We start from the raw sequence: 16,320 nt of genomic DNA, 5'->3' as shown, positions 1-16,320 counted from the left end.
GGGAGGCGGGGGAACCTGCGAGTGGGGTGAGAGGGAAGGACAGAGTGGGGATGAGACCCTGCTGTGCTCAGAGCCCCCCGCCTTTTCCCCACGTGGCCACTTCACCCGTCCTGGAAAATCCAGCTTAATCCAGGGTAAAGCCCTCCACATGGCCCCTCTTCCCCATCCGGGTGCCGTCTCCCCCGACACACCCCATCCCTGCAGTTAGCATCACCAGATGGTATGGTGGTCCAGAAGTGCCGATTTGCCTCTTTCTGGCCCCACCCCCACCCCCCAAATGGACTCTTTTTCATTGGCAGGAGCGTCTCCTCCCTCTCATCCCAGCGCCAGGCCTCTGCCCCAACTCAAGGCCCAGCTGAGCACCTGTCCCAAAACACCACACCAGCACCAAGCTTGCCCTCCTCCCTGTGCGGCATGTGCCACGCTGTACCTCATCACAAAGGCCTTCCTTCCCTGTCCCTCCTGGGCCACGCCAACTGCCAGCAGGTGTCCTGTCCCCTCCCCACACACTGTTGCTTCCTAGAGTCCAAAACTCCAACCTACCCAGTCTCCCCCAGTCACAGAGAGGTCACTCTCTGCACTCGGACAGGGCCTGGCTGTGGAAGCTCACAGTAAGTGCCCGCTACTGGCCTGTCCCCTCTCCCTAAGGCACACCAGAGGTCACAGTTTCTTCACCCCAGCAGACTCTCGTACAAGCCCTCTGCTTGGCATGCCCCCTTTGTTCCCCATCCTCCCACCTCGGTGACTTCCCCCACCCAAGCGTTTGGGTTCCACTGCAGGCTGTGTGCACAGCTGCCTAGCCCTCCTTACTGGGCATTCCACAACAGAGAGCCCTCTACACAGGGCCTGTCCCGCCTGAAGCTGTCCTGGGCTGGGTCGCATCTCACCTCTCCTGGGATCCCCCCTCCTCCTCTGGACCCCTGAGGGGTTGTGCTCACCAATGAGCAAAAAATGGAAATCCTGCAGCTTGCGGGGTGGGGGCTCCTCCAGCACACAGGGCTGCCCACGCCCCCTCGCCCGGAGTGCCTGGCTCCTTCCTCCGGGAATTGGAATGGGGAGGCTCAGGGGCAGTCAGTCAATGGTGTGTCTATGGAGGACAATCAGAGAATCCCCCAGAAAGAGGCAAGGAGTTCCAGGCTGAGAATGGGCAGGCCGGCTAGCCAGGCCCAACTGGAGTTCCTGCAGGTAACGTAGTCACTCTGCAGATCTTAGCTGAGGTTCTACTGGCTGTGGCTCTGCCAACTGGACACCTTGCAGCGATGGGGCTGGCACCATCAATGCCAAAGGCCCCAGGCTGACTCTGGCCTCTGCCCACTCCAGGTTGGGCACCGCTGGCCTCCAGCACAGGTGGGTGAGGTGAAACTGGGCCTTGCCTACACAGGGGCTTCTGTAAAGAGAGCCAACACAAATGGACCCCACTGGGCCCTGGGCTGTCCCCAAGTGCCTTAACTCTCTTCACCCCAAGAGCCGGGCCATCAGCATGGGCTGCCCACCATGGGACAAATGGGGCAATGTCCCCAGGCCCTCTAGCTCCCCATCCTGTGATTTAGGACCTAATCCCCTTAATCCCCCTCAAGGAGGTGAGCTGGGACCATCCTGCTGACTCACTGTGCAGTCAGCACCTCTGCCCCGCCCCCAGCTCCCCCATGGCCTGGCTGGGCTCTTGGCCTGGGAAGGACCTGGGCAGGTGGCCACCCACCTCCACGGACACCCTCCTGGGCCTCAGTGTCCCTCTGTGGAAAGATTACTTTGACACCAGTTCCCCAGGGCCCTGAGTTCTGGGCTCTTCCCAGCACACCACCGCCTCCTGAATTACACAGTAGCTCTGTGGGTTCCCCAAGGCAGGACATGGCATCCTCCCCCTGCCACACCCAGAGCAGCTGTGGGAGACAACTGCTCTGAGCTCATAAGCGAGTATATGCAGGGGGCAGGGGGCCAATTCCACAGCTGGCAGCCTCTGGGGGCCAGGAGTACAGGGATGAGGAGGGAGGTCTCATCTCTGCACATGCTCAGGGGGAGCCGGCTCTCAGCAGGAGCAGAAGGGTGGGCAGAGACCCCAAGAACCTCTAAAGCCACCGGGTATGCGTTCCCTGTCTAGGGCCTATATGCCCCACCCTCACTGCAGCAGAGGTCTAAGGGGGCTCACCCAGACAAGACACCCCTTGACACCCCACACCAGGCAGGCATCCCCACTGGGCAGCAGGGCCAAGGCACCCCAAGGTATGCCCCAGGACTCTGGAGCTGCCTTCATCCAAGCTGAGTGTGGGGCAGTGACCACCCAAGGCCCCTCTGGGCACAGGGTCACCTGCAGTGTCCTCCTCCTCCCCCTGCCATGTTGGGGGCTGGGGCTACTGGAGCTGCTGCCACAAGGGAAGAACAAGAGATTCAGGAGGAGAGACTGGGCCAGGACCTCAACCCCAGCTTCTCAAGGAAGCCCCTTCCTCTCACAGGTGCACACCTGGGAAGGCAGTTCCCTGTGGACCCCACTCGGGCTCCTTAACCCCTTGGAGGCCCCAGCTTGGCACTGGCAGGATCTTCACTATGAGGCCAAGACCCTCCCCCCTTGCAAGCCTGCCGGGGAGCCTTGTGGCTGACCCATGCCACACCCACAGCCCCTCCACCCTTGCTTTTCCAGAACTTGGGGTCCTTGTGGGTCTTGGGCCATTTTCCAGATGAGTCCAGAGTGGGAAGTGGCTCACAGCCTCATAGCAGAACCTTGGGCAGCCCCCTCCCAGAAGCCCTGTCCCCCCAGTTTGCCCCCAACCCTGCGGCCCCCACACCCTTCCAGAAAAGACTTCAAAGGGAAGCTCCCGCAGTCTGTGCCTTTCCCTGAGACCCCTGGGCCTTCCAGCTTCCTGAACTCCAGGGGAAATTCTTTCCTGGAGTCAGGTGTCACTGGCCCTCTGGCTGTCCCCTCCGCTGAGCCAACAGGCCCAAAATAGCCCCAGCTGTCAGCGGGCATCCATCTCAACAGAGCTGGGGGCAGGGCCAGCCAGACCCTCAAGGCACTGGGCAAAGGAGGAGGTGGGAGCTTCTGACGCCCCCCCTCCTCCCCCAGCTGCTCCCTCCCCACATGAGGGTCTGGCTCAGCTCACCAATGGGGCAGGGGCTAGAATCCATGGCCCCAACCCCAGGAACAGCACTGCCTGGCTGAAACCCTACCCCAGGTCCCTCCATCCCCCAGAGCCGTGACCTTCAGCAGAGCCGTCCTCAGGGGCACTGGATGGCCCCCCACCCCGCTTGCTCTCTGCCTCCTCACCTGTCTCTATCAGGGGCACTGCGCAGCACCCAGGCGAGGCGCTCAGATGCTGGGGCAGGGGCTGCTGGGTCTCACCTCCCTCCGAGGGCCCAGGACCGACAAAGCTCCCACCCAGCAGCCCGCACTCCTGCCGGTCCTCAAACTGGACAGGGACAAAAGGACAGGCGGGTGCTATCAGATGAAGGAGACTGGGCCCGCCCCCACCCCGCCCCCACCACCGCCAGCCCGCCCAGCCCAGCTCCAAAATAGCCTGGGTGTCACTGCCCCAGATTTGGTTTCACCCCTGGCCCCAGGGAGGCAAAGGACAGAGGCTCGGGGCGGCTGGGGGAGGAGGAGGCCTGTGTGTTCCAGTAATGGTGCAGGTGGGGCAGGGGCCCCAACTCATGAGGACCCCTGCTCAGACCAGCATCCTGGAGTGCAGGGAGGGAGGGAGAATGGGGGATCCATTACCACCCCCAGGAGCACCCAGGACCATCCCCCAGAGGAGAACAGAACCACCCCAAGATGACCAGTCACCTGAGAGTCCTGCAGCCTCTTGGTAGAGGCAAGCAGCTAGGAGCCCAGCACAGGTGCCCAAGGGTCGGCACCCCTCCACCCTAACCACACACGCAACCAGGGTGGGTTCTCTATCCCTGGTCACTCCAGGAAACACCTGGCCTGGCTGGGTGCCCATGGCATCTTTACATGGGAGTGAGGGTCCCTGACACCCCATCCTGAGACCTTCACTTCCCAGGGACTAGGGACCCAGCCCCAAGGGGTGGGCAGGCAGGACAGGGGCAGGTGGTGTGGGTGGCACATGATGCTTCACGCCCCAGGATGGCTGCTCCCCATCCCCATGACTCCGGCGCGGGGACAAGGGGGAATGGGATGCTGGGCCCACCGAGGAGAGGAGGTGGGCTTCGCTTAGCAGGGGCCTAATGGGGAGCCAGAGAAGGCCATCTGGTAGGAGTCCTGGGGCCTCTCTTGGAAAGAGGCTGACCCACCAGGGTTAGGCGGTGGGGGAGCTGCTCTCTGCCCACCATCACCCCCCGCTCCTGAGCCAGCACCAGGGCATTATGTTCCTGCCTGGTACCCGCAGCCTGGCGGCTGAGCCACGTCCTCAACCCATCTATGCTCTCTACACCCAGGCCTGTATCCAGTGGGAAAACCCAGGCTCTGAGCACAGACCAGTACCTGAGCTACCCAAAGTCTCAGTCAGCTCAGGCCACCAAAACAAAGACCACAGACTGGGGGACTTAAACATAGACATTTATTTTAGAGTTCTAGGGGCTGCAAGTTCGACATGAAGGTATTGGCAGGTTCCATGTTGGCTAACAGACTTTCTTTCTGGTAAACAGATGGCACATTCTGTGTCCCAACTTGGCGGAGAGAGTGAGCTCTGACGTCTCTTCCTCTTCTCATAAGGGCAATAATCCCACCATGGGAGCCAACCCCATAACTTCATCTAACCCCATTCATCATCCCCCTCCATCCCCCTCCCTGTCTGTGGTCCTCCACAGCTCACCCTCCTCCTCTTCTGTCCTCCCTCCCTGTCCTGTGATCTACCTCTATGCCTCAGCTGCTCTTAGGACCAGCCCGACTCCACTCTGCTTGCAGACAGATCCCTGGTCACCAGCTACGGCCAATGGACCCACACATCACTGTGCACTTGAAAGATGTCAGCTGTCCTGGGTGTTTTCCATCTCTGCAGAGAAGGTGCCTAGTGCCCAACCGATGTATTTCAACAATCCACATACTTGCTGCACCCCATGGAAACTGCATCGTCCACCCTCATCATCCTTGGCAGGGAGAGTGGATAACATCATCCACCAGGTCACCTTGGACTGTGAGTCACCCACCTGTCAATCTGGGGGGACCCCAGGCTTCAAGGGTCCTGGGCCCTATCTATCTTCTCTACCTGGCCTGAGACTCTTGTGCTAACATTCCCATAAGTAGAGTAAATGCAAAGCCAAGTGGGTCCCCCAGGGTGTCTCACATGTTATCAGGTAGCAAGTCCTGTGTGATCATGTCAAAAGTCTGTGGTTCCAGTGCAATTGTGAAGATGAAGTTGTATATTCTGGGGAGAAAGAGGGTTTTATTTCCCTTCTGAATGTTTTCAATGCTTGAGCAGCTTGTGAATAACACAGATGAAGGAGATGCAAACTCCCATATGGAAGACAAACACACAATAACACTTTGCAGTGTTTCATATCAAGAGTTTATTGGATCTTCCCCAAAATGGTGTTTTTGAAAATTTTACCGCAGAGAGACCTGAGGTTCAGAGAAGTTAGAATGATTTGCTTATGTTTATACAAATGACAGTGCTTAACCAAGTTTCTCCTGAGAATAAATGACAAACAGCCTGTAAGACCAGGGAGATGTAACAACTCAATGTATCACCACAGCCTGCATAACATCCTGGAACAAAAAGGGGACATTAATGGGAAAGCTGGTGAAATCCAAATAGACTGGAGTTTGGTTTTGAAAAAATGTGTAAATGATTAAAAATTCCTTGGTGGGGGGCTGGGGGCAGGGTGCAAAAGCAAAAAGTTTGAAGAGAGATGACCGGATGAAAATTCTGCACGTATGTAGGTAGATAAGGGTTTTTAAATCATACTATTGCTTTTAGTGGAGAAACTTTGGAAAGAACTTAATGCCCACCTATATTATAATGGATAAAGAAATGATTGTGTCATTGGGCAATGTGTGCTACACATCAGTTTAAAAAATGAACTGGAATTGTATCCACAGGGCTAACTCTAAAAAACATAATGTCAGTAAATAAATTAAGTAATCAAATGAAAAAAAAAAACCAATCCAAAGTCAGGAGCTCACATTTCCCCGAGCCTCTGTTGGTTCCTCGTGTGCCCACCACCTCCCCTTGGCCACAATAGGCTAAACCTGCAGCTGGAAGTTGAGGGAGGGGGAGGAGGGGCAGGTGGAGGGTCAGAGAGGAGCTGAGGTCAGAGCTAAGCAGGGGAGAAGAATGTGCCAGAAACACAAGGGAGGGAGGCCCTGCCAGGCAGGACAGCCTAGGTGAGGATCGCAGGACCTGCAGAGACCTCCCGGGGCCTTCGTCTGTCCACAGGACCTTTGGGACCCTGAGCTCAGAAGTGCAGACCCCGGAAACAGCTCCAGGATGTCCTCCCCATGGCAGGACTAGAAAGGGGCCCGGGGTTGAGGGGCCAGGAGGAAGAGAGGAACCCAAGGGATATCCTGGGCTGACTGCTGACCACCAGCTATGCAGACCGGCAACGGGAGAGGCTAGCGACCGGGCCTGGCTCTGCACAGGTGATGGCCTCGCTCATCAGGTGGAAGTGGGGGGCACCAAGAAGAGGGAGCTGGCTCTGGGCGTACTGGGCTGGACAGGCCTCTGGGAGAAGGCATCCGTGGGCCCCCGGGGACAAGGAGAGCTGGCACTGTGAGAGGCAAGGCCAGAGCTCCAGGGGCACTCACATGCAGAGGAGAGAGACCAAAGGGGTGAGGGACTTATCAGCACCCCATTTGTCTTCCCATCCACATGGTGGACTGTCTCCTTTTGGATCTGAGTGCACACCCCATGCCAAGGCTGGAATTGTCCTGTTCCCCACCTGGGGGCCTCGTTCCAGGATGTGTGCCAGTCACCTCCAGGCCTGAGCTTAGCGTCCCTGCCAGGACCACAGTGAGCCCCAAGATAGGGGACTGCTTTCTCCAGTCCAAGGACCCCAACTGCCCAGGGGCCAGGCCCACGGCAAGGCGGCTACAAAACCCAAGAGACACGATAAGTGCTACTGAAAGGAGGTTATCGCAAAATTGCACCGTGTGCAGTGCAAGAAATGGTGAGGCCCAAACTTGGTTTCAAGAAAATACTACACAAGACACCACAGTTTATTTGGAAGATGAAGCACCTGATTTCCTCAGCAACAGCCACAAAAGGTTGTCTCAGTGATTGATAGCTTTCCAAGATGTTAGGAGAACTGACAGCAGAGAAAACAATAAAATGGATCATGCTTGACATCATAGTCGGTGTAGGTAAGACTGGCTTTTAGTGGAGAAGCCTCAAGAATCACCGGGGAGTAAATACGTGCCCAGGGCAGGAACGGAGCCCACCATCACCCACGTTCCAAGGTCAGAAACCACAAAAGGACTAAGAAAAACATCCAGAAAACTCTTGGTAAATTGATAACTGTGGTTATCATTAGAAGTGGGGGAGTTTTAACTTGACGTACTTGTATATTATTTAAAATTTGAACACCAAGCATGTATTCCTTTGTAAGAAAAAGAAGTGAAAGGCAGGACTTCCCTGGCAGTCTAGTGGTTAAGACTCTGCACTTCCACAGCAGGGGGCAGGGCTTGATCCCTGGTCGGGAAACTAAGACCCCCACATGCTGCGCAGTGCAGCAAAAAAAAGAAAAAAGAAAAAAAAAGTGAAAGACAAAAATGAGTTCCAAGAAACTGAGTGGCTGTGGGAGTTCCCTGGGGTGCAGGTCTCCTCACCCGCCCCTTACTGACAGCCCCCCCACAAAGGTGACCCAAGAGTGGAGCAGAGTGGACACTCCACCAAGACCATGCAAGAGACAAAGTCCAGCTGTCCCAGGGGGTGGGAAATGCAGATTCGAAATAAAGCTTTCTGTAAAGTGACGCTGCAATGTTTTAATGGAAACACCAGTTTTCATTTCAACTAGCTTTAATACAGATATCCCACTTCAAAGTAAACTTTCTCCAGTAATATTTCAGGATCAAAATAAAATCTATTTGGAGCAAATAAAGTTGATTCTGCCCCCAGTAAAGTACTGACAATAGACACCAGACATGATAGACTGATAGTAAAGTCTTGATAGACATATAGTAAAGTATCGACAATAGATACCTCAAAAACTAAAATCATTTCCCTTATGTAAACAACCTAATTCAGTTTTTGAAAATAGAACCTTATTCACAATGTTATTAACGTGTGTTAAATTGCACCATAAAGATAAGAAGATCTCTGTCTTTTTCCGTATGTTGCCCTGGTCTGCTCCTCTCTGTAGTAATACACATCAGACTACTCCATAACGTTCATACGACAACAATAAAACGTTATTACGGTGGAAACGATCTCTGATTCCAATCCTCTCCCTCTCCTAAACGTAGTTCAAAACTGGGTTATCCTTTTTGTTTCCATTTCAAGACCGAAGTTTGGAGCCTCCTCATTTTTATTTTTGGACGCCACTTTTTAAAAAAAAAAAAAAATCATCCATTACAAACTTAGGCTGATTAATGCCAGAATTGAGAAATCTAAAGGAAATGTTACTTTCTCAAACAAAGTAAATTGTTTGGGAAATTACCAAATGAAATACAAGCTCACTTCTGTCACGGTAAGATTGAATTGTAGGTGTTTGTAACAATGAAGGCTCCATGCCCATCAGGCAAAACAGAGGCCACATCATTCAGATGCTTACATCCGGTCTACATCTGGGTACTTCTGGCAGAGGTTTAGAAGAAAAATGACATAATGCAGGGGTTATTCTGTGGTCAGAATTCTGCAAAGCTTTTATATGAAAGGAAAGACAGGGACAGATGTGGAACAGACACTCGAAGGCAGAGGCGCTGGGGACCTTAACACCCCAGGACAGACCCTCCTTAAGGAAGTGCACCTTGATTTTGTATCTGCTTCTCAGGTGCAGGCTATAAGCTCTTCTGCCCCACCAAGGCAATGCACACACATCTCTCAACACCAGTTATATACTGTCTTAGCTGAAGGCATTGGCAAAGGCCTTTTAAAATCAAGCATATTTTCTGAATGCAGCCTTATGTTTATCTCTAGCATATCACAAGTGTGCAGGAAAAGTGTTGGCTTAATTTTAAAATCCTACCTGAGCCAAACCCAAAGAAAGGAAAGTCACAGCCTCAGCCTCCCTCCTAAGATAGTCTGGTGGCCTCATCAGTGGAGAAAGGGGCCTTCACCTGCAGGGGGGCCTGACCTTCAGTCTCACCCCAAAGGCTGTCCCTCCCATGGGGAGTCAGCTGTGCCCACTCCCATTCAAACAGGTGTGTGTTTGGGACGAGCAATTTGGTGCCTTTCTTCATTGGCAACCCAGGCAGGAACAAATTTAGAGATCCTTTTATTCCAGAAGGAATCTGAGAGAGTTCTGAGCCCACAGTGCAGACCTAACGGACTCTCAGAGGGGGCTGGTTTTAGACTAAATGTTGTTCCATCAATTAGGGGCAGCACAGCATGACACTGGGAGCTAAACCAGCTGCCACAGACTAAACGTTTGTGTCTCCCCAAAATTCATATGCTGAAATCTAACCCCCAGTGTGTTGATATTAGGAGGTGAGGCTTTTGGGAGGTGATTAGGTTATGAGAGTGGAGCCCTCAGGAATGCGATTAGTGTCCTTATGAAAGAGACCCCAGAGAGCTCCCTTGCCCCTTCCACCACAGGAGGACATAGTAAGAGGTTGGCCGCCTATAAACCAGGAAGCAAGCTCTCACGAGACACCAAAACTGCCAGGACTTTGATCTCAGACTTCCAGCCTCCAGAACTGTGAGAAATGTATGTCTGTTGTTTATAAGCCACCCAGTCTATGGTATTTGGCTATAGCAACCCGAAATAAGACACCAACTACAGAAGCAGTTATTGGAAAGGCGACACCTGCATGCTCAAATTTGTAGTTTTCACATCCTCATGACGAAGAATTTCATAAAAAGATGTTTTTTTAAAAAAGATTTTTATTGGATTAAACAACTTTAATTTGGTAAACTCAGAGGCAATTGCTGAATCTTACTGAGAACCAAGTCTGCACACCACCAAGCCTCATCAGAGAGTTCATGGTCAGGTACTGGACAGCTGGGTAGCTAAAACAGTTCAGGGTCTGTGGCATAATGCGAAACATACATCTGGTCTTCGTCCCTGGATCCTGACACTGAGCTCCTATATCCCTCAGAATTTCCCAGGTGATAGGACTGTCTTTTGTTCTAATGAGGTGACTCTTGGTGGGCTCCTGGATGGTTCCTGGATGGAGGCTGGTCACCAGAAAAATCAAGCCATGATTAGAAGCTTGAAATCTTCAACCCCACTCCACCCACATTCTCCAGAGAAGAAAGAGAGCCTGGAAATGGAGTTAATAATTGATCATGCCTCCTTTGATCTCCTTTATTATATAGTAAGCCAGTAAAAATACATAAGTGTTTCCTGAGATCTGTGAACCATTCTAGCAAATGACTGAACCTGAGAAGGGGGTCGTGGGAAACCTGATGTATAGCCAGTAGGTCAGAAGTGTGAGTGGCTCTGGACTTGCAGTTGGCATCTGAAATGGGGGTGGCCTTGTGGGACTGAGCCCTTAACCTGTGGTGTCTGACGCTATCTCCAGATAGTTAGTGTCAGAATTGAGTCAAATTGTTGGACACCCAGCTCATATCCACTGAGAATGTGAGAATGGGTTGTAGTTGTTGGAAAACACCCCTGGATCCATCTACTTCTAAAATCTTAAGGGGCATTGTAATAGTAACAAGAAAACTTTACGGAGGATACACTTATTTAACACATGTGAAAAAATAATACCATAAAGTTACACGTATTGATCATGTTACTTGCATACCCACAGCCATCCTTTATATCCATTTAAAAATTCAAGTTAGTATTTCAAGCTTTGATTCTGTTAACATCTGATAAAATGCTATCATACAATGGAATATTGTAAATGTCGAGCATTTGAAATAAATAGCTATTTTGCTTGCAAAATATTAGTCACCTGCAGAAATTACCTAGTGCGAAAAGGCTCTACCTCATGCCTCTGGAAGAATTCTTCTTGTGCCCTTTAAAAGATTTTGTAACCAAGACTAAAGAACCAACACATATTTTTGCAAATAATGCTGGGAGGTGCATCGGCAACCACAGCTATGTTGAATGTCCATCCAATGTTGGAATGAGGCTGGCATTTCTCCAAAACAAGTCTACAAAGCCTTGTGGGGCTTCATAGAGAGAAGGCTTCTTTGTCATCTCCCATTTCTTACCCCATGATATTCACATCAATGCAAAACAGTCCAATTGTCAGGTGGCCGGGGTTTTAAGCCTCTTCCAACACCTTCAGGTTTGAGAACCACAGGCACCAGCCTTAGTTCAGAAACAAGGTTGAGAGGGTCCACTTCTGGGATAGCAGCATGACGAGCTCTGCAGACCCACTCCACAGCAAAACACGTATAACTGGTGAACACTAATAATAATAATAAATTATAATCTCAGAAAATTGTCCTCAGCGCACACAGCAAAAGAAGAAATGTTGATTCAAGAAAATCTACTAGGGCTTCCCTGGTGGCGCAGTGGTTGAGAGTCCGCCTGCCGATGCAGGGGACACGGGTTCGTGCCCCGGTCCGGGAGGATCCCACATGCCGCAGAGCGGCTGGGCCCGTGAGACATGGCCACTGAGCCTGCGCGTCCGGAGGCTGTGCTCCGCAACGGGAGAGGCCACAACAGTGAGAGGCCCGTGTACGGCAAAAAAAAAAAAAAAAGAAAAAAGAAAATCTACTAAAACTTAGTACGAATGATAAGAGTCTGAGGTGATTTACCCAAATGCCCCCCAGCTCTGCTTGACAGAACTCCACCTGGGGTGGGTATGGCCAAGAAGATGGGGGTCCCTCTCCCTTCAGCGGGGTATGGCATCTTACCAAGGGGGCAGGCCACCAGCATTTCTCATCACGGGTTATGGCATCTTACCAAGGGGGCGGGCCACCAGCATTTCTCATTCCCTCCAGCTCCAAAGCTGAAGCAGCTAAATTCCTGGTGAGTGTGGCTGAGAGTTTGGGGGTACCCTTCCTCTATGCAGTGCCTACTAACTGAATGGAGGCATGGTAGACTGAACATATGGGGGTCCTGATTATCCCGACCCCAGATCACTCATAGAGCAGAGGTTCCACACCAGGAGAAGCAAATCAAGAAGACCAGAGGCTGCCGCTGACAAGAGCATTGGCTCAGAGATTCTTCCCAGGGGAAAGGCAGTTCACAGAGGGCTCCAAAGCTTTCCACAAAGGAACTGACCTCATTTGAAACAGAGGGCAGGAATGTTCAAGCCTCAGGGTGCTCTTGAAAACAATAGCTCCTCTTAATTAGGAGAAAAAAGCTAAACCAAGCCAGTTCATCAGAGAGAACCATGGAAAGAGACAGCTAAGGGGCTTCCCTGGTGGCGCAGTGGTTGGGAGTCCGCCTGCCGATGCAGGGGACACGGGTTCGTGCCCCGGTCCGGGAGGATCCAACGTGCCGCGGAGTGGCTGGGCCCGTAAGCCATGGCCGCTGAGCCTGAGCTTCCGGAGCCTGTGCTCCACAGCAGGAGAGGCCCGTGTACTGCAAAAAAAAAAAACAAAAGAGACAGCTAAGAAGAACCTCCTGGGGTAAGAACAAACCTCAGAGACTGGCCTTAAAACTGAACACTAGCCAGAAGACTGAAGCAGTTTATGGGCATTGCTGAAAACAGCAGACCAGTCAGCCAACAATTAGTGGAGCCCAACAGCTGGGTGTGATATCAACTGAAACAGCTTAATGGAGGGATCAGGAAAGAGATAGTCAGAGAGCCCTCTGAAAATCCCTGCATCCCATGGTGACTTTGCATATGCTTAAATTGCACCCTCTGAGGAGTGACACCAAAGGCTTCACACTGTCAGGGAAACAGACTCACTAAAAAAGGCTAGCTGTATCACTAAGCAAATAAATAGGCAAACAACTGCAAAAACAAGCCCAGAGAAAATGTAGGGGAATCAGTATCCAGAGTTACCAAAATATATTACCTAAAATATCTGGCTCTCAACGAAAAAATTATGAGACATGCAAAGAACAGCAAAGTGACCCATACGCAGGAAAAAAAAAACAGACAACAGAAACTGTGAGAGGGACCAGATGTTGTACTTAACAAAGTTTCACAGCAGCTATCATAACTGTTGAAAGAACTTAAGGAAGCCATGCTGAAAGAAGTAAAGGAAGGTTTCTTGATGATGTCTCATTAAACAGAGAACAGCAGTAAAAAGATAGAAATTATAAAATGAAACACACACTAGAGGGTTCCAATGGTAGATGTCAATGGCGAAAGAAAGAATCCATGAACTTGAAGATAGAGACTGATTGAGATTATGCAATCCAAAGAACAGGGAGAATAAAGAATGAAGAAAAATAGACAATCTTAGAGAAATGTGGGACACCATTAAGGGCACTAGTATACGCACAATAAAAACAACCCACCACACACAAAAGCCCAATATGATTTACAGCTTATTTCTTATCAGAAACCATGACTGCTACAAGGCAGCAGAGATAGGTAGTAAAGAGCGGACTTCCTGGATAAATCATTCTCTGCCGCCAAAACAGCGTATCAAAAAAACAGGATCTTAAAAAACAGCAAATCAGAACATTAAAGTAAATATGACATGCTTGAAATTATGTTACTATTATTCAAATTAGTAACTATCATTAAAATTGATTTCAAATCCTAGGCAACGCTTTAGGCCACCTGCTGGGGGAATTGTAATGCTATTAGTTAAATTCTAGAAATTCTCTCATCAGTCCTGGAGGTTTTTTCACAGTGTTCAGGAGGAATTCAGTTGTGATGACTAACTTGGGTGAAAGTCCAAAAATGATCCTGTAATTTGAGAGTTTCAGGAAGCAACACTGATATAAGAATTTAAACAATTTAGGGACTTCCCTGGTGGCGCAGTGGTTAAATCCGCCTGCCAATGCAGGAGACAGGGGTTCAAAACCTGGTCCAGGAAGACCTCACACGCTGAGGAGCAACTAAGCCCACGCACCACAACTACTAAGCCTGTGCTCTAGAGCCCGCGAGCCACAACTACGGAAGCCCACATGCCTAAAGCCCATGCTCCGCAACAAGAGAAGCCACCGCAATGAGAAGCCCGTGCACTGCAAGGAAGAATAGCCCCCACTCGCTGCAACTACAGAAAGCCCATGTGCAGCAACAGAGACCCAACGCATACAATAAATAAATATAAATAAATAAATAAATTTATTTTTTTAAAAAAGAATTTAAACAATTTAAAGTAACACAAGGATTTTAATAATATATCCTGTATCCACTAAAATAAATGCCAGGGAATGTATATGTAAAACATTTTTTTGGCCCAAAAGTATTTGCCAAATCTTTGAAAAGGCTTGTGGAAGATCTTTTTGACGTGTCCAAGGAAAATGAACTTCTGGGTGCCCTTGTACTGGTGTCAGCAGTACAGTTGTGAGCCCTCCCTCCCCCTCTCATGGTTTAAAATTAGAGCCCATGGGGCCTGGGAGTCACTATGGAACTGCCTCCTGCCCCCAACAGCTGCCTTCCCTCCCTGCAAATGCTAATATTAGGGCTGCACAAATTCCTAGAGTAGAAATTAAGGGCCACAATTAACTGGGTGACTTAACTTGGCAATCTTGCCCTTTTATCATGGTTAGAACCTGGACCTCTTCACAGCCACGGCTTTGCTGCAAAGTCACTCAGTTTCTTCAGCTCAACCCCTGTATCTTTGGCCTTTCCAAAGAGCTTCAAGACTCCAACTTATTTTCTCCTGGGCATTACATTCTGGGCATCAGTTCATACAACATCCTTGTCATCTCAGCCCAGGGCTCTGCTGGACATGCTCTGGACAAAGTTACTTCTAGGGCATACCACAAAGCTGTTCCAGGGCCTCCATGTGGTCACTGTTGGACCTTCAATGGCCAGAGCCAAGGTCAGCACATATAAAAGGGTCACAAGAATAGAGAAAGCTGTCCAAGCAAGAAACAGACCCTATTTTTCTAACCACTGACTCTTGGATGTGAGAGCTCAATTAGGAAGCTGTAGTAATCAAGACAAGACAGTGGCTCAAGAATAGAATAGAAGAAAAGAGAAGAATAGAGAGCCTGGAAACTGGCCTGCACACATTCAGACACTGAGATGTCCCTACAGAAGACTGGGAAGAATTTTCTAGACAACCAGCTCTCCTCTGAAAAAAGTGAAAGCGAGATCACTACTTTGCACCTATCATGGGATGAATGGTATCCACAGAAAAAGATACGTCGAAGTCCTTACCCCCAGAATCTGTGCTTGGGAGCTATTTAGAGGTAGAGTCTTTGCAGATGAAATCAAATCAAGAGGTCATTGGGATGGGCCCCAACCCAATAACTAGTATCCTTAAAAGGGGAAATGTAGACACAGAGGCAAACATGCACTGAGGGAAGATGATGTAAGAACACAAAGGAAGAAGCCCTTGTGAAGACCAAGGCAGAGATTGTAGTGATACAGTCACAAGTCCAGACCTCCTGGGGCACCAGGAGCTGAAAGAGGCAGAAAGGATCCTTCCTAGAGCCTCTGGAGGGAGCTTGACCCACTGACACTTTGATTTTGTACTTCTGTAGGAGAATAAATTTCTGGTGTTTTAAAGCCACCCAATTTGTAGTAATTTATTACAGCAGCCCTAGGAAACTAATATGGTGTCATACACAAAATTCAAGTAGATTAAACATGGAATTACCATATGACCCTTTAATTCCATTCCTAGGTATGCACTCAAGAAAACTGAAGCATGTCCACACAAAAATTTTCACAGCAACTATTCACAATAGCCAAAAAGTGGAAAAAACTCAAATGTCCATTAACTGATTAACTGATGAATGGATAAACAAAATGTGCTCTATCCTTACAATTGAATATTATTCAGTCATAAAAAGGAATAAAATACTGAAACGTACAATGTGGATTAATTTTGAAAACATTATGCTCAGTTAGAGAAGGCAGACACAAAAGGCCATAAACTATATGATTCCTTCATGTGAAATGTTCAGAACAGGCAAATCCAGAGACAGAAAGTGGATTAGTGGTTACCAGGGTCTAGGGGAGAAGAATGGGGAGTGACTGCTTAATGGTACAGAGTTTCCTTTTAAGGTGATGGAAATGTTTTGAATCTACATAAAGGTGATGGTTGTACAACACTGTGAACGCATTAAATGCCTCTAAATTGTAGACTTTAAAATGGCTAACTTTATGTTATACGAATCTTACTTCAATTAAAAACAAATCAAGCTGAAATGAATTTAAAAGCCTGACTAGGGCTTCCCTGGTGGCGCAGTGCTTGAGAGTCCGCCTGCCGTTGCAGGAGACGCGGG

At 49.8% G+C, this 16,320-nt stretch overlaps 1 protein-coding gene across 1 annotated transcript in view; it reads left to right on the top strand.

Moving 5' to 3' along the window:
• Positions 1-1,143: 1,143 nt before the first annotated feature.
• The window catches only part of LOC103070369 (ATP synthase subunit beta, mitochondrial-like), a 16,994-nt gene continuing 1,817 nt past the window's right edge, over positions 1,144-16,320 (top strand). Inside the window, 3 exon segments of the mRNA XM_082931052.1 lie at positions 1,144-1,185; positions 1,321-1,347; positions 2,099-2,220. Coding sequence (XP_082787178.1) covers positions 1,144-1,185; positions 1,321-1,347; positions 2,099-2,220 — 191 coding nt within the window.

The sequence above is a fragment of the Lipotes vexillifer genome, unplaced genomic scaffold (genome assembly GCF_000442215.2).
Source record: "Lipotes vexillifer unplaced genomic scaffold, Lipotes_vexillifer_v1.1 scaffold814, whole genome shotgun sequence".
Lineage (NCBI taxonomy): Eukaryota > Metazoa > Chordata > Mammalia > Artiodactyla > Lipotidae > Lipotes > Lipotes vexillifer.
This window is presented reverse-complemented; position numbering and strand designations above follow the sequence as displayed.